The 18,832-nt window shown below is 38.9% G+C and overlaps 1 protein-coding gene across 1 annotated transcript in view; it reads left to right on the forward strand.

Annotated features, from left to right (window-relative positions):
• The window catches only part of ptpn11b (protein tyrosine phosphatase non-receptor type 11b), a 48,360-nt gene that overhangs the window by 18,198 nt on the left and 11,330 nt on the right, over positions 1-18,832 (forward strand). Inside the window, exons 3-7 of the mRNA XM_044117554.1 lie at positions 2,195-2,317; positions 12,103-12,297; positions 17,720-17,912; positions 18,046-18,162; positions 18,286-18,399. Of these exons, the coding sequence (XP_043973489.1) occupies positions 2,195-2,317; positions 12,103-12,297; positions 17,720-17,912; positions 18,046-18,162; positions 18,286-18,399 (742 nt within the window). The remainder of the gene's footprint in view (positions 1-2,194; positions 2,318-12,102; positions 12,298-17,719; positions 17,913-18,045; positions 18,163-18,285; positions 18,400-18,832) is intronic.

The raw sequence follows: 18,832 nt of genomic DNA on the forward strand, positions 1-18,832 counted from the left end.
GTAATGCTGCTCATAGCTTCACAAATGTGGTTAAAATTGCATTACTTTAATAAGAACAAATTTATTATATTATTCTCTACACGACAGCTGTGTGTATTTGTCCCACTGGCCCATGCAGACAGAAGATCTGGTCTTTTTTATTTGCAAGACAAAGTCTGGTTGCATTTGTTTTTTAGCCAGCTACAGGGTTTCCCCCAGAAAACTTGCTAAGCCTGGTGGTCGGGGCGCCAAGGCGGTCCACCAACTGTCCACTGTGTTTTTGTCTTCAAAGATGTTATGTAGACAGGAAATGTAAAAATATTACTGCGTAATTATATGTTACGGGAAAATATTGCCAGTGAAACGCTATTTAAACCCACAACTATCAAGTCTTAAAACAACATATCCAAAAAATACAATTATAATGAATATCAATTATTTGCACTTCTGTTTAATCCAAATTAAGTCAGCAGCTCCATAAGGCCCCCAGGACTTCAGGGGCCCATAAATGCTGATATTTTAACACAGACCACAGATATATAAATGTAAGATTTGTTTATTCAGATGAAAAATCCTGTTGAATTTGATTTAATGGTTTCAACATAAATAAATTAAAAGATTCTAAATTGTTTAACATTTATATTTTATGCAAGTTTTTAAGGAGCTGGCAAGTTTACTTTGTAAAACTTCAAACAACAATATTCATAGTTAAATTGTTTTGTTACCATGGTAACAATCTGATGCTGTGAGTTTAATCTTTGAGTATGAGCTGTTTGTTCACAAATACAAATTAGTAAACTGCATTTATAACTTATTGCTTTTTAGGTTGGCCAATTAAACTACTCCCTTCTCCCAGATTTCACTAAATCTAACACAGAAGCTGTTAGAGGTGCTGATGTTTTTAGCAACAAGAGGGGCCCCTAAGTCAAGTTCTGCTCAAGGCCTCATACAGCTTTGGACCGGCCCTGCTTGATGAGTTAAATCTGCTGCATTGCGCAGAAATGTGGAACAAACTGGAGATTTAATTTAATGCTGCTAACCAATGAAGCTTTAGTAGCTCTTCCATTTCTTGTCTGTTGAGTTAAGGGCCACAGAAACTGTTATGATCGCTGGAGTTTTAAGGGACGAGTTTCTCAGGTCTCCACTCGGCTGTGTGTATTAACTCAGGCTGACTAAGTGGACAAAGCATTTGGTATGGTTTGATGCATCGTGTAACCGGAAAAATAATACTAAAAATAACAACAAAATAACATAAAACCAGCATGATACGTGACTACGAGTATGAAAACTCCTCACTGGGCTGAACCTGCATGATGAGGTTAGTGCTGATTAGTTAACCACTAACACACCGGTCAAACATAAACTTTACAGGGTGCTGGGCAGCGTGTTGAGATGGAAGGGCCGCACAAAATTCTTTCTCCACAAAGATAAATCATTCTCACCCCTTGCCCAACGCGCACGTCTGAATTTGCAACAAGTTATTCCTGCAGTTCTCATAGAGTAACACCTTGATGGAAACACTGATGGAGACTGGGTTTGAAACTTTTAACTCGATGCAGAGTTCTACAAAGAAACATAATTCCTCACAGAGAGTTGATGTAAATATCCATACATGTCAGCCTGTGTCCAGTTTGAGTGAAAGGAGGTGCGCGCGATCCATGCTGAGGTAAACTAGAGATCAAACAGCAGCAGTGTGTGGGGCAACGTGCAGAGTCAACGCACAGAGGCTTCAGCTGTGTGATTGGTCCGCTCTGCCAACTTTAAATGCATAAAGTATACACCTATCTTCTCTGAACCTATATTTTAGGAATAAATCTAAAATATTTAGATCTCTCTGTTGCTCTGAGCATTTCACTCAGAGCAACAGAGAAGCTTGCAACCCAGCTTGATTAAAAAAAAAAAAATAATAATTAAGCAATTTTTTTTTCTTTTTTAATTATTATTTTCCTAAAAACAAGCAACGCTTAGAAAAGCAAGAAAATCATGGCGGGCCACCAGGCTTATAGTACACTGGGGGAAACCCTGAGGTAACTAGCGGTTAACTAGCGGCTAACTAGCAGCCTGTGTGGGACAGCTCATAAGTCGACTGTATCTTGCAAAATCAAAGTGTTTTTTTTTAATCTGTAACTTTGGTAAACCTCAGTACTTGTAGCTCACTCCATGATGTTTCTCCAGTTGACCTTTGCTGTAACCTTTCTGTTTTTACTGTTTGCAGGTGGTTCCACCCCAACATCACTGGAATCGAGGCAGAGCAGGTCTTGTTGACCCGGGGAGTCCACGGCAGTTTCCTGGCCCGGCCCAGCAAGAGCAATCCTGGGGATTTTACCCTGTCTGTCAGGTAACTACAACCTGCCCTTGTAGTGCATTCATCAGCAACGTCACCTTTGACCTCACAGTTCTCACCTGTGAGTAAGCAAAAATACAGTTTTTTAAATTTTGATATTTGATAACACAAATAGTCATGTTCACAGAAGGATTTAAGCCCGATCTAGGAGTACTATAGGTATGTAAATATGTGAGCCAATTAATAATTCCAGCTCAAATATGCTTTAGTTTAAATATCGTCTATTGGCAGCATCCTGAGGACAGTTAGCTCAGGATGCTAACCGTCCTATTATGTTTCTATTGACTATAAAACTGTGCAAATTGGAATTAGAAAAATAATTTGCTTTATGGAAACGCAACAATTTAAATGCATCACAGTTCATAAAAAGTTCCATTTGTGGATCCAACGTGTTGAAACAATTACTGTGCTGTAAAGTCAGCAACTACAGTTTCCCCAAAACGCTGCATACGTAGCCACTCCGGTTGTTTCTTCTGATTGGATTAGGAGCACTAGCGCCACCATGACTGATTTATGAATATAACTTCATGTACATGTTTACATTTGTCACAACCATGTTTTTTAATGACACATTCTGTGAACAAACTTATTCACGAGTTATTTTAATTAAATTAAATGAAAACAGCAATTGTTTTTTCAACACTAGCCAAATAGCGACAAAATAGAAATTACCAATGTGTGTGAAGGCTACTGTGTTTCTCTGCCTTCAGATGCTTTGTACCTAAAGAAAATGGCTAATTTTTATTCCAGGTTTAAAAAATAACAGGCCAATTAAGAAGCAACTAAATGGTAAAAATAAGTGGACTATCAGCCATCAGCTTCCCTGGCCTTCAATTATCATCACCATTTGTAGGGAAACCCATGTTGTTTGACCTCTAACCTTCATTTGGGTATAAGTGACACTAAAAGTCCAGATGATCCTGAAGACACAGAGTTCACATGTAAGCTGCTCAATTCCCAGAAAACAATTCCCAGTTGGTCTGTCAGACACAATTCCAATAAATTCCTCCTTGTGGGTCATCAGCAGAGGCCTGGTGAATACATGACACTTAAACTGTGTCTGTGCGTGTGTGTGTGTGTGTGTTTCAAGGAACATATTCGATAACTCAGTTGAAATGTGTGATGTGGTAACTTTCTCAAAGGTCAGCAGGTTGCAGTGACTCATGTTTTGGTGTTAAAATGAACGTCTTTATCACTCGTGTCGTATTTCGGCATGAATCTTTATCACTCATGCCAAAACTACTGCTACTAGTAGTCTAGTAGTACTAGTACTAGAAACTAGAAACTCTAGTACAGGGGGACCGTCATCCTGCATGTTTTATTCTCTCCCTGGTGGTAGTAACAACCTTTTCAGCATGTCAATGTTCTTCTTGGGCCTCTAACAGCCATCATTTCCAGGTGCATTAAACCAGGGAGAGACTAAAACATGCTGGACGCCGGCCCTCAGGGGCCCACTTTGGACACCTCTGCTCTTGTAGTTTCTGGTAGAAACTACTAGAGTTTCATAGTAGTCATAGAGAACTACTTGAGTAGACTTTAATTAAGAGCCCTGGTGCGTCTGCGTGTGTGTGTGTGCGTGTGTGTGTGCGTGTGTGTAAGGCGACTCAGCTCCTCATGCTGTGGTGATAACAGAAAGCAGGAAATCAACTGATACAGAAGAGAAAGTCTGAAGAGTCGCTCTTCCTGGACAGCAGAAGCGTTTGAGCCTCGGCTGGTTTGACCAAGTGCCTGAAAGGAAGCACAGACTTTTGTCTGTTTCTCTGTGACGGAGCTGACCGGGTCAGACTACCTGTGGGTGTCTGAGAAAACAAATGAGAAAAAGACCTCCATTTCAGTCAGAAAGGCAGGGAGTTTTTAGATCTGGGCAGGCTCTGACTTTTAGACATGCGGTTTGCAACTTTGTGATGCTCGGTGTCCTAAATAACTACCGGATGGTTAGCTGTGTGAGTTTATGACAGATTTAAACCGCAATGCACTCTCTGAGGTCAAATGACCAATGTGCAGCCTCTCCCCCTCACTGCAGAAACAAAGAAAGAAGGATAAAGCAGAATTTGTATTAAACAAAGTTATATAACAGAATGAAAACACACAATCCTCTATGTGGAGATGGAGAGCTCAGTTTGTGAGCTGCAGCTTGTCCTGTTGCTGAGTTTCAGTATTTCTCCTGTCAGCCTGAAACCATTCCAGACGGTGAGCTGAACACTAACCAGCTCCAGCATCAATCACTGACCTAGATATTCGCTCAGATGCAGATACATCCTGGTGTGCTAGCAGGGTAGTCCTCACATTTTAAATCAAAATATGACTTTACATCTCTCCAACTGTTGATGTATTGGACAAGAAATGCACTCATTACTGATTACTTTTTATGGAGCACTGAATAGATAAGGGGTACAAAACATCAGACTTAAGAGATGCTCCAATCTGATGTCAATATCTGCATTGGCCCGGATATTGTAAAAACAATCTAGATCAAGTATCAGTGGCAGTGTGCATGATCTATGAGACCAGTTATATTCAGTCTAATTCTATGATTGGTGCTTTGTGTCTTACAATTTATTTTACATCTAAATGGGACAAAAAAACCAGAAAAAAAAAAATCTCTAAAGGTCTAAATAGTTTTTTTTTATTGTGTAACCCTATAATGTACTCCAATAAGCTGCTGGATTGTTTTATTTTTCTGCCGATATGTGACAGATTTTAATAACACACTAGATACTACGGGTTAACGCTAATTCCTGAAGAATTCAAAATGATACCAGTACTAAATGCTTCTCAGCATGTGCCTGAGTGACAATAACCACTAATTGTTGCTGCCTAGTTCATCATATTAAATGTGTATGGGGGAATGTTTCTGCCATAATCCAAGAGCACACATTTTCAGTCTGAAAACAGGATGTCATGTCTTTTGTTCTCAAAACTTTTAATACTTTTGTTTACATTTTCAATTTGAAAGCAGGACTTCATGTCTTTCTTCTCAAAACTTGTAACGCTTGTACTTAAAACGTCTTGTCAGACTAACATTGATTTAGATTATGCGACACAAGGTGGCAAAGACTATTATTAATATGTAATTATTTCACTCTGTCAAAAGTAAGATAACTCCTGGTTTTGTTTTGAAAGTTTCATAAAGACAACGATGTGAGGAAGAAGTGGGAATGTCTTTAAGGAGAGACGGATTCATCGCACAGATGAATCTCAGCAGCTGAATCTCAGCAGCTGAATCTCTCTTAAGCTACAACTCCTCGGCCGGAAAACATGAATAAAATCAGTATAGACATGTATATATGCATGTGCATATAAGTATGTGTATTTTAATACATATTCTTCTGCTACAATCGATAGTAGCCACACAGGCATACCCGCTAGAAGGAAACAAGCACACCCAGCACAACACTTTCATTCTATTTGCTGAGAGGTTGCTAGGCGACTGTGCCAAAAAGGCAGTTCCATGTTTCATAAGTGAGCAGAGTCTGAGCAGAGACTAAGTGTGAGCGCAAGGAGAAGTTTGAGTACAAACATTCCAAGTTTTAAGAAGAATGACATGAAGTCCTGCTTTCAAAATATAAATGTGAACAAGAGTATTACAAGTTTTGAGAACAAAAGATGTAAAATTCTGCTTTCAGACTGAACATGCTCTTGGATTTTTGCAGAAAAATTCCTCCATAAATGTGTGGTTTAGAGAGGGAGTTTTCATTTTTCCTCTCATCTTCTCTCTCTCTGCATCTCCTCTAATCTCCCCCAGGCTGAGGAGTATCAGTTCAGCTCTGACTATATGTGAACATAACATCAATTCAGGATTGATGTTAGAAATAATCTCTACCACCAGAGTTATCATTATTTCTATTGCTTCTTCCAGACTTAAAATATGTTTAACACATTTGCTTTAAATATGAGTAACAGAATCGCATGGTGATGAAATAAAGCAAAGTAATCAGGTGGAAAACCTTTCCATGATTTTTTTATGTTCATCCAAAGAGTTATTTTTTTCAGTGCATCTCAGCAGAGATGAACTTTGATCACTGATGGATGTTGTCACTGATTTTGAAATCCAACATGTCCGCCTGGCTTAACAACACACCAGGTCATTTTGTTAATTTTGTCTGCGTTCCTATCCAGCTCTTTTATTAGTGCTGCCTGTTTTAGTAACCAGCTTGTTAGAAGGAAAGTTAACAGACTTTTGTTTGAAAGGAAAACTAAAGTTAGAAGGAAGAAGCCTTATATTTCGTATGTATTGTTATGTGAGAATTTGAGTAAACTTCAGTGGATGTAGTCCAAAAAACTGTGTGGATATTTCACTAAAGTCAAAAAACACAATTTTGTAATTGCGGTGTTTTTATAAAAAAAAATAAATGCAATTAATATCACTTGTGAATAAGTTTCTTTCATGCGATAATCATTAAAATACATCCTGCACCATCATGCCTATACCACTTCCTGTTGTCTTCTTCATCATTAGAGCTGCTGTTATTTATTGTCCACTCGGCCTATCTAACAGTGATGTAAGCACTCAAACGTTGGCAGTGACAGGAAGTCATAAAGCAGCTTGGGAAGTCTTTAATCTCATTTCCTCATCAGTAGGACTTTGACGTATGCAAGGACTGTATCATAACTATTCATGCCCAACCAATAAACTTCCTGCATTGATCATGTGTCTGCCTTTGGTTCTGTAAACAGAACGAAATGCCATCTGAATAGTGAATTCAAATCTCATTTTGCTTCAGTCAAGTTTGGTAAAAACATTGTGGTGTTAAATGTGAAGTCTTTGAGGTAAATGTTGGTGTTACAGTAACTTGTGTAATAAAAAATAAACGGCTAATATTATCAAAAGACCGAGTCATATGTTAGTTAGATATGAGGGACAAAGTAAAAAAAATGCTGCTGATTATTTTAGTTTCACAGAAATAAACAGTGTTTAATCTTCATGTAGGTTTCATTTTACTGAAAAGAAATCGAATATCAACCAAAAGTCCCAAAAAATGGCTGATATAAACGTAGATCTGAATGCTGCTGAGTGAAATATACTTTGGTTTTCCACTGAAAACATGAAGGATTTCTCAGGTTAGTTGTGAAACAACCTGATAAGAAGACTGAGATAATCATGATCAAGATGTCCTAATAGATCTGTATTAGAAGCTCAGATTGTTGAATCCTGTTGAATCCATTGCTGACTACAGTTTCCTCAAAACGCTGCACATGTAGCTGCTCCCTAGTAGGCGGGGCTTGTTGCTCCAAGGCCTGAATGAGACATCGACGTCTCTTCTGAATGGCTAAGAAATGAGGAGCGCTAGTCCCACTGTGGCTGATTTATGAATTTAACTGTTTAGCCACTGCCGTGTTTTTAATTGAGTCATCGTGTGAGCAAACTAATTGACGTGTGTTTTTAATAGTTTTTTTAATATTTATATTGTAAACACAACTGCATTTTTTTGGCTAGCAGAGTCCAGTCAAAGTTTTGCACACATTACTAATTGAAAGGCAGCTATTGAAGCACAGAGCTGAAACATTATAACCTTGTGCTGTTCTGAAAGGTTTGGTGGAAGGAGCTGTTCACCTGGAAATAGAATAAGAACCTTCTGATCTGAGCCACAACAGTAAAGATGGAAGAAATGCTCCTTCTTTGCTGCCAAGCAACAAATGCTGGGTTTAAGAAGAGGCATCTTGACACTACTAAATATAAACCACTACAGACCACTGCTGACTGGCTTGGTCCACAAACCAGTCAGCAGCTTTGCACCACATCATTACTTCACTTAAACAAATTGTCTAAGGAAACATTGAACATCATTCAGATCTTTCTGCAGATATTTAATCCTGACTGTGTCATGTTCTACATTTCTGCAGAGCATTACAGAGCAGGGAGACATTTTAACCACATCACTCATCTCAGTAGTGCTAGTTGTAATAAGATACTATGTTTTTTAAGAAATTGATCTTAAAATCTCAGATCCAAGCAGTCATCTGCAGCGCATTAACCCATCTATAACTGACTGACTGCCTGGTGATATTTAAGTAAACAGCTGAAAATGAGACAGTGAGCTCATGTTATTCCCCTGCTAATCCGACCTTTATTAATGTTGAAGTTTAGGAGTTTATCTCAGATTAGGCAGATTAATAACACAGCGAACTGAGGAGTTTTAAGCATGGCAACATTTGGATTGGTTGCTTTAGCCTCTGGTGAAGGTGGTTATTTGCTCTGATGCATTCAGGACTGAGATGGTTCCACTTTTGTGGTGCCAGAGTGTTTGGAACGGTGAAAACAAAAGGAAATAGCACCAGGCTTGCACTGACTACAGTTTAACTCTGGAACCAGCTTGGTGGAAAGGTTTTTAATCTGTTAAGAGAGCCAATGCTTTGCCAAGTTAAAGAAACATAACAGATTTAGAGTCTGTAGAGACAAGTTGGCCAAGATTCCTATGGAAATGTGTAAACCTAGTTTTCAAATATGTGCAAAGCATTTTTCTGATAACTGACTAATTATTTCTCTCCACAATAAAATATAACTATCATGAAAATGAGAGTATTAGTATTGGTGAGCAATCTCATATAGTATTAGCAAATGTTGTCATTAAGTGCAGTATGCAAGGTGCTGAGGCAGGATGTAGCAGACCCAGAATGAGACGAGTAATGATGGTTTTAATGAAGAATATCCAGAAATAACACAGTCCAATATAATCCAAAATGCCGGGCAGCACGGCCGAGCTGAAGCCAGGGCTCGATGCCGGTAGCAACCAGTAAAATCAAAGGATGAGATGGACTGGGCACATAGACGAGAGAGACAAGACGCCAACTGAGACAAGGACCCGACAAAGACACAGGTGACACTAAAATACACTGAAGGTAATCGGGGAATGAGACACACCTGGGAAACAATCAAGGGGAGACAGGACAACACTGAGACTCAGACACAGAAAACTCAAAGTAAATACACAGAAAAACACAGATCCTAACAAATGTATGTTCATCGTAAACAGGATTACACTTAAATTCAGTGTGTGTTAGTAGAATGTTCTGTGTAATCTATTGAATCCATAACATCAAAACATTTATTAGTTAGTAGTACAGATCACTGTCAGCCCATCCTTAAAAAGCCTGAAATAAATGTATCTAAAATGAAGGCCTTAAAAAATTACATTTATTGTAAAAATGAAATGTGTGCTGTGGTGGCGTAGGGCAGTGGTCCCCAACCAATAAACCAATAAAATAGTTCAGATCAAAGCAGGGTGAATCCAATCGCACTAAACATCTGGCCTTCCACTTCACTGTTAGTTTGTGTGGATCTTGTTCTCAAAATCCCGTTAAAGTTTAAAGCTGCAGCGAGACAAAATGTGAAAAAAAGGTCAGAAGTACGAATAGTTTGGCAAGACGATTTTAAAAAAAAAACAATGTAAAACTCTAAGCAGAGCGATCTCATCATTTCCTTCATTATAATGTTAATATGTGGTGACTTGGACTTAAAGTTTTGTGTTTCTATTCTGATAACATTAACAGTGACAATAAGAATTGTTTATTGGTTCTTTTTTCAGGGCCGAAACAGGAATCAAACACAAAACGTTCCCATCAGTAGTGAGCTCCTTCAGGACACTGGGCACAAAGAAATGACCGATTATTGATTCTCTCACTAAATAAACAGCAGAGAAAACAGTAAAAGTAGTAACCCTGAAAATACAGTCAGCTTAGTTTTTATTTTTTTTTAAATATTATATAGAATTTATCATGACAACAATAAATTGAAATCCTTGTAAACAGTCAGAAACTGATCACGATAAGTGGGAAACAACACAATCTCATGTGTTAACATATTCCAATATTTTGGTTCTTCTGGAGCAGTAAAGATTCATTCTAACCCAAACCAAATTGATGCCGCGCAAGTTTCAAACTGCAATAAATCCATAAAGGTTATCAGCATGTCAGAGTGAAGGGAAATCTAATAGGATGTGTTTTTCTCATTCCAGGGTTAATGGAGTTAAACTCCATAGGAAAAAGGGGGCTCTGACCTGAGAGCAGAGGAGGGGCCTTTAACTGGGCCACATAGCTGTGGCAACTTGCCAGCAGCCACTAATAAAGCCATAAAGCAATTGCCAGGAAACACAAGTAGAGACGGATGGGGAGTGAAGGAGAGATGGATTATGGGACAAATAAAAAGGGGAATGGATGAGAGCAGTGATTGTGAGAGAAATCGGTGAAACTTATGAGGACTGCAGGAGAACTGATGGAGGAAAATAGGATTTGTGCCATTTGACATCATTAGCCAGTGAAGAGTTGGATCAGATAGCACTGACTGCCCGGCTCCACTTTGAGTCTGAAATATGCTTGTGTTTTCTGTGTCCTCATCCCAAATATGTGCTGTTTATTTCCCAGTGAAACATGGAAGCAAAAGTTGCTAAAAATTAGGGGGAAAACTTACTTATACAGATAACTGTAGATAAAAAGTAACTGCAAATAAAAACTAACTGCAGATAAATTTCCCTGTAGAAATATTCAAATGTATTTCTTTAGAGCTTTTTCATATTTTTATAACACAAACACATTCCAGTGTTCTTTATCGTTATTTTTTGTGACAGACCAACACAAAGTTGGTATCAAATCCACTGAGTGAATAATTTGTAGAACTTTCTTTGCTGCAAGATTTCTGCTTACAAAATATCTATTAGTCATTGTTTAACATATCTGCACTGGTCTTCTTAATAAAACATATCAGTGCATCCTTGCTTTGTTGAGTTCAGATTAGGTAAACGTTATTATAGTAATATGATTGTAAACCTTGTAATCTGTGCTATAAAAAATTATTTAGACTTGGTTTAGTTGGATTTGAAGTCATTCCCAGATCTGAGTTATAAACCTACGGCAGCGTATTAGGGTCGTTGTGCATAGAAAATAAAAAAGGAAGAGAAAAAGTTTTTTTCTAGAAATCTTTTATTCTCATCTAAAGATTTTTGAGTTTTAGAATCAGAAATTTTAGCAAATTTTGAACCTTTCAAACTGAGAATTTTCCACTTTTTTAGGGAAACTTTTGATCCATCTCAAAATTTCAGATTGTTTTGGTGGCAATCTCCAGGCAGCACTTCTTATGGTTTTCGCTCTTCATACCACAGGGGAGGATAATTAGAGGACGACCAGTTGTCTTGGAAGCAAATTTTTCCACCTGATTTCTAGAAATCTCCAGCTCCTCCAGAGTTTATCTTTGACCTCTGGGCAACTCAGTTTTCATTACTCTCATTAAATTACACACAAGAAGACTTTTATGTATTGGATGACTGGTTGTTTTATTTTGGGGCATTAGGGTAAAAGAGTCTGAAAACAAATGCACAAAACACTTCTTATATTGTCTTTATATGTATAATTTCCCTCCATTTCATATTAGATTGCAGCTAATTTCTCATCTTTGTGCATTTTCTTGAATGTTAAAATAAAAGCAGATCCTTAAATACAGAAAATAGTGGATTATATAACAGTTTGAAAGGATTCAACATGATCTGCATGTTCTTGAAGGAGGATTGCTGGGAGTAAGGCAGTAAGGCAGCAGATGGCTTGATAAGTTGGACATGTTTATGTGTATTTATGCTGGGTTTGTGTGGGCGAAGTCTGGATGTCTTTGTGTGAGCTCTATACTGCATGGGCATGTGCGTGGGTGGCTGTTTGTGTCTGTTCAGGTCTTTATTTTTACATTTCTGGAGGGTAGCTGTGCAAGAGGGAAAATGTTAACGGGAAGAAAAAAAAACTTGTTTTGATCAAATTTCTGTCTTCTGTGAAAATAATAAGTTGAATTTTTTACTCAGGCGTAACAATGAGGTGACCCACATTAAGATCCAGAACTCTGGGGACTACTATGACCTGTACGGCGGCGAGAAGTTTGCCACACTAGCTGAGCTGGTGCAGTATTACACTGAACAGCAGGACCTGCTGCGTGAGAGGAACGGCCACATCATCGAGCTGAAATATCCACTCAACTGCAAGGACCCCACCTCTGAGAGGTAAACATTACTATCCAGACAGGACGAGAACAGCAGCAGGACAAATCCACCTGATTTCACCTGTTGCAGAAAGTCAGAGTGCCTACCAGACAACTAGACTCATTATCTAAACATGACGCAACCTTTATCATTGGAGAACCTTAAAATCAAATCAGTTTGAAATGGTTATGAACAAAACTCAGATCAGAGCAGTAGAAAACTCAATGTTCTTGTTCTGAGAGTGAAAGAGTGAAATTAGTAGCTAACAACCATCATCCAGACAAACATTTTCAGAGGAAAGTGAGAAGGTGAGCTTCCAGCTGCAGAGAGGGCTGCTGGAGCAGAGGCTCATCAGATATCCTGCTGGTAAATTAAACTGGAACAAAGAAATCATAGAAACCCAATTCAAGTTTCTATGAATTGGGTCCTGTACCCCAATTCAGGTACAGGACCTGAATTCCCAATTCCAGTTTTCAGTCTGTGAACCAGAGGTTTAAATTAAAAACGGCTGCTGCTGCTCCCCTTAATATCAGACAAACTCCTGAAAAGAGTAGAGACTGAAGATTTCAATAAGCTGTTATGGTTTCCATCCATCCATCCATCCATTTTCTATACACCCTTTATCCCTAATGGGGTCGGGAGGGTTATGGTTTCCTTCTGTAAAATATTTTTATTTTTAGTATTACATCTGGCCTCAACAAACCCACTTCAGCAATATTACCACAGCTTTGAGTGACAAAATGAGCAACATTTCAATTCAGAAACACTTTCTACTGTACAGAAAGTTCAACAAAATTTGTTACAGTGCAGCACATCCCAAAAACTAAGATTAACAAACATAAGACCTGGGTAAGTGGGCTGCACAGTGGCGCAGTTGGTAGAGTTGTTGCCTTGCAGCAAGAAGGTCCTGGGTTCGATTCCCGGCCCGGGGTCTTTCTGCATGGAGTTTCCATGTTCTCCCTGTGCATGGTGGGTTCTCTCCAGGTTCTCCGGCTTCCTCCCACAGTCCAAAAACATGACTGTCAGGTTAATTGGTCTCTCTAAATTCTCCCTAGGTGTGAGTGTGTGTGTGAATGGTTGTGTGTCCTGTCTGTCTCTGTGTTGCTCTGTGACAGACTGGTGACCTGTCCAGGGTGACCCCGCCTCTCGCCGGGGACGCAGCTGGAGAGGAACCAGCAACCCTCCCGACCCCATTAAGGGACGAAGGGTGTTCAGAAAATGGATGGATGGATGGAAGACCTGGGTAGACAGGAGCCTGACAGATATCTATTTTAATAAGCCAAACATGTAAACCCTTAAAGTGACAGTGAAGCTCAAAAATTGACTGTTTACATAATGTTATAGTGTTATTCTCTCAACAAAAACAAACAAACATGTTGCTTTGATTTTTTTCATGCCTGTTTGAGAAATCCTTTAATCTCCATGGCAACCATTCAGCTGTGAAAATTGCCTGGGTGGACCAAAGGCACAGCTCCTCCGCTGAGCTGCAGCTTCTCAGTTTCAGCCTCACAGAGCAGCTCCTCCCACTCAGCTCCTTCAGACTAGCCAGCAGCAATTAGCAAACAGCTGGTGGAACTGCTCAGCTCATTGTAGGAGCTACTGCTCAGTGCTGCTGGTGAAAACGTTGTTAAAAGGTTAATAGAGGAACCATGGCATGACTTCCTGGAGGTGGTGCTTCTTAAAGATACAGAAGCCCAATTTCAAGATGTTAATATATGAAAATTTTCTTTAAGTCATATTTGATATGTTTATCATTTATATTATAACTGTAGTTAACATAGTTAATTGATTGTGCTATAAAATGGCCCTATGTGCCTGGAAAACACATAATACTTTATGTAGATCTACAGAAGATAGACAACCTATCTCATTTCAACAAAACACATCAAATTTATTTGCTTAATTAAATGTTTAAGTTGAAAAAATATCAAAGTATGAGTTTTTATTAAAAAATTGATTTCCTTTGGTCCATAAGTCATTTTTGAGCCCTGTTACATAAAGCTTGGAGATCTCTGCTCTAAACGAAGCAAAGCAGAACAAGATGATGGCTTTTAAAAGCCCACTTTAAACGTTCACTCTCACTTCACCTTCCAGGCGCACATTAGACTGTATTCATGACATTCGAACAGGACAAATGATGAATAATAACATTCTCATCATGTAAACATGATACCACTTCAAGTCAGTTAATTTATTCATCGCCCATTCAGAACATAGGTTGTCCTAATGTAAACTGGCTCCATAGTCTGCTTAGAGTTGAAGTGAGAATGAGGCAAAGCAGCAGTCCTGGAAACCTCTCCAGCTTGATGTTGCCGCCTCACTGCTGATCCACTCAGAGCCCTCAGAACAAGCAATAATATTGAATTACTGGCCCGCTGGCACATCACTTAGCAAAGTGTTCAGTGGACTGACAGTAGGTCAGCAATCCACATTAACTCGTTACTTATGTACCAGCACACCTACATGTTTACACAGATTGAGGAGAGGATACTCTGAATAAACACTCCCACTCATGAAATTTATATGCACACAGAATCCAGAAAGATAAATTATTGTGTATTCCCAAAGGTATGTTTGGATTAACTCACTAGCTGACGTCTATGCTTTTGCAAATATACACACAATTACGTACTTCAGAGAATATTTATGTTTTGAATGCAGAATCCGGCCTTACTCTGCAAAACATGGTTCTCCTAAAAAAACTGGATGCAAATGTTTTTTATGCCTGCACATCTGCTCTGCACTGTGTGTGTGTCTTAATCTATCAGGTGTAAGAGCTGCTTCTGGTTTACAGTTCATGTGGTTTTTCCATTCTGGGTGCTTTTCTTGATGGCGCTTTCTTTACGTTCTGGCTCATCATCACACAGGAAACAAAATGCCGACATTGAGTATTTCATCTGAAAATCAGGTGAAGTGAGCCTGCAGCCATATAAGAGATGCTATCACTCTGGAGTGGGAGTCTACACGCAGCGCACATATACATTTAAATTATGTTAAAGCCGTGAATTACAGGAAACTTTCTTCAGTCCGCCCCCTCTGATGAAAAAGTTCATCTCACTTATCCATCTTGTTGATTTATCTACCTTGCACTCACATCCACCCTGAGATGCTCAGACACAAAGAGTTTATCTGAGCACAGTCTTAGGTAGAGAAGCAGCAGGTGAATAAAGGCATCTGAAGGAGAAATCCTGTGTTGGTATTTCTGTCTGCTGTTGTAGTGATTAATCTTTTATTTGGAACTTTAGCTTGAGTCTGCAAACAGAGAGAAGTTAATATAACAATATGTCCGCTTTAAAAGGGTGAAACTCTGGTGCCCATATTTAATAGGCGTGTGGCTGAAAATCATGAATCAGGCGTGTCCAGATATGTCATTGTGTCCTTGGACAAGACACTTTTCCTGCCTTGCCTGCTGGTGGGGTCAGAGGTCACGATGACGTCGGTGCATTACAGCCTCTGTCAGACCGCCTAGGGCAGATGTGGCTACTATCCAGTAGTTTGCCACCATCAGGGTGTGAGCATGTGTGTGTGGGCTTGTGTGTGTGTGTGTGTGTGTGCGTGTGCGTGTGTGGGTGTGTGTGTGTGTGTGAATGACTGTGAAGTGCTTTATACAAGTATAAAGCCATTTACCATTTACCATTTACATCCCTCATAATGCTGTGCAGAATATTCTGTGCATTGATTATTCTACCAGACATGTCATCTATTGGTATTAATCCCATTTCATTTGCAATATATATTATTGATTTATTGTCTAGCCTAACTTTGGCAAAAAGTTTGGACACCACCATCAGACGTTTTACTGAGTAGTGTCCAGTCCTGTATGTGTGTTTATCTATAACGGGATGCCCAAACGTTTTGAGACAAAGATCTACTTTTCCTCTCACCAGCCGGCTGAGATCTACCTCATGACACGAAGACATAAAGATTGTAATTGAAACTCTATTGACTTATTTTATATGTGAATATACATCAAGTGATAGAAAACCTAATCCAGTTTCTTCCTCAGTGAGATTCTGTCACTGGGAGGAGGTTACTGGTTTCTCTGTCAGAAACTGGTTGCAAACCCGAGGCCTGCAGATCAGTCTGTTATGGTAGATCTGAACTTTGGTTTGATGACCTCAATATGAGAAATTTCTGGAGGAACCAATGAGCACTGTTAAGTTAAAAGCACATCTTCTGAAGTTTAAATATTTTTCCTCCAACAGGTTCCAGAGGAATCGCCTCAAACCAGATGTTGGACTGGATTTTATTTCAATGTCATTTGTGAATGTTAGCTTCTCCTTTTCAACACAGTGGAGCTGTGCAGGTTAAAAAAGTTATTATTTTAGAGAAAATCTCATAAACATCAACATTTACACTAAATAAGAGACAAAAAAATTAGTTTGATAGAGAAGAAGCCTCTCAGACTCTGAACTCAAAGCAAGATGCCAGAAACACCAAACTACTTAAAAATTTTTAGACAATTTAGTTTCACAAAATGATTGTATTCTAATTATAGAAGCCATTTGTTTAAGTACTTAATGAAACATGTTTACCATATTTGATGCTTGTTGTGAATTACATATACTCACAAACAAACAAGGTAATTAGTCCAAGTTTGCCGTTTATTGAACGTTTAGAAATGACAGCGGCTGTAATTCACCACAGCAAAGGTAAAATAACCCAAACAGGTGATCAACTCAAACCCACTAGTACCTTTTTACTCTCCATCTCTCTTTGTCGTTTAAGAACACTTGTTGCCGTGGTAACCGCCTGCACTCCACAAGCCAAACAGAGATTATGTTAAAAACATAACATTCAGTCCGTTGCGATATTAGGTTTTCAGGCTTGATATTTATTTAGTGATTATTAATAAGCGCTCCCTGAACACAGCAGTGGTTAATGAGCTAGTTTTAAACTCCTGCTCTGCTCAGAGAGTCGGTGTTTAAGTCGCCTTTTGTTATTATTTTGGACCAAAACACACAGAATTGTGCAACATCTAGTTGAAACAATAATTACTGGGATTATTATTTTTGTTGGATGATTAATTTGAACACGTTTTGTTGATTTTTTGTTGTTCTTTAATAACGTTATGAATGTTTTGGATCTTAGTGAATGTTTTTGATATGTGTGTCAGAAGATGACGTGCTGGTCTCAGCCTCCTTGCCGCGTTCAGTTTGGTACCTACTGCCTAGATCGAGTCAAAACCTTCCCATATTGAGTGTAAAGATACATAAAGCTTCAATATTTACCAAAGCAATCTCAACAGAATTTCACACAGTTCTGTAAAGTTGTAAAACTAAGAAAAACTGTTTATATTGTTACAGTTCTGATTTAACAGCGAAACAAGAGCTTGATGACAGACATATGGATTGCAGTATGTCCTTTGACGCTCTTGTTCCGAGTGTTTTATGCCATTAAATATTAAATACAACCAGAAAGATGCTTGTTTATCGATCTCCAGGTGGTACCATGGTCACCTCTCTGGGAGAGATGCAGAGAAACTCCTCACAGAAAAAGGCAGAGCTGGCAGCTTTCTGGTCCGAGAGAGTCAGAGTAAACCCGGAGACTTTGTCCTGTCGGTTCTCACCAACGAGGAGAAACACGACAACATCGACCGCAAAACCAAAGTCACACACGTTATGATTCGCTTCCAGGTGAGATTTCTCTTTTGGACACATGGACACAGGATTTTGACTGGTTGGTTTGATCATTGTTGGGGCTTGGAACCCATTGATAACTGCTTGCAGTTATAGTTCCTTTTTAATTGTAAACATTTTTCTTCTGCAGGAAGGAAAGTATGATGTGGGAGGTGGTGAACGGTTTGACACGTTGGCCGATCTGGTGGATCATTACAAAAAGAACCCCATGGTGGAAAAAAGCGGCATTGTAGTGCATCTCAAACAGGTGACAAAGACACAGTTAGGGAAATATACAACTAAGAATATTCTCTAGTGATTGTTTTATAGCTCACTGTCTGGTTTGTAGTGACCAGTTCAAAATGTTTGTGTTTTTGTGCGACTATGGCAGCCTTTTAACGCCACGAGGATAAACGCTGCCAACATCGAGAACCGGGTACGAGAACTCAACAAAGTAGCAGACAACTCAGAGAAGCCAAAACAAGGATTCTGGGAGGAGTTTGAGGTGTGTGCAGTGTAGCCACTTATATTATTCCAGTTTCATCATAATGTCATGTTAAAGTGAAACTAATGCCCTGTGGAAGCAAAACGCATGGCCGAGAAGGAGAACCAAACAAATTGACATGAAAATGCCAAACATAACCATATTGATAGAACTCTAAATAAGTATTTAGAAAGTTTATGAGCAAAAAGTGGTTGATTGGTGGGCTGCCATTTCTATTACAACGCTAATTATCCAAATAACTACTACTTCACCTCAAGCATTGAAATAAAGGGGAAAATAATTTTTTAGAAGCAGTTCAAGAAAGTCTGAGAGTCTATAAATAAAACAACCCACTTTTTTCCATTTTGGAAAAGTGCTATGTTTACCGTTTGTTTGAAATATTTCTGTCATAAAATGAATGTATTACCCGGTGTGGGTGTGAATCTGTTAAAAT

Source organism: Gambusia affinis, linkage group LG01, assembly GCF_019740435.1.
Source record: "Gambusia affinis linkage group LG01, SWU_Gaff_1.0, whole genome shotgun sequence".
Taxonomy (NCBI): domain Eukaryota; kingdom Metazoa; phylum Chordata; class Actinopteri; order Cyprinodontiformes; family Poeciliidae; genus Gambusia; species Gambusia affinis.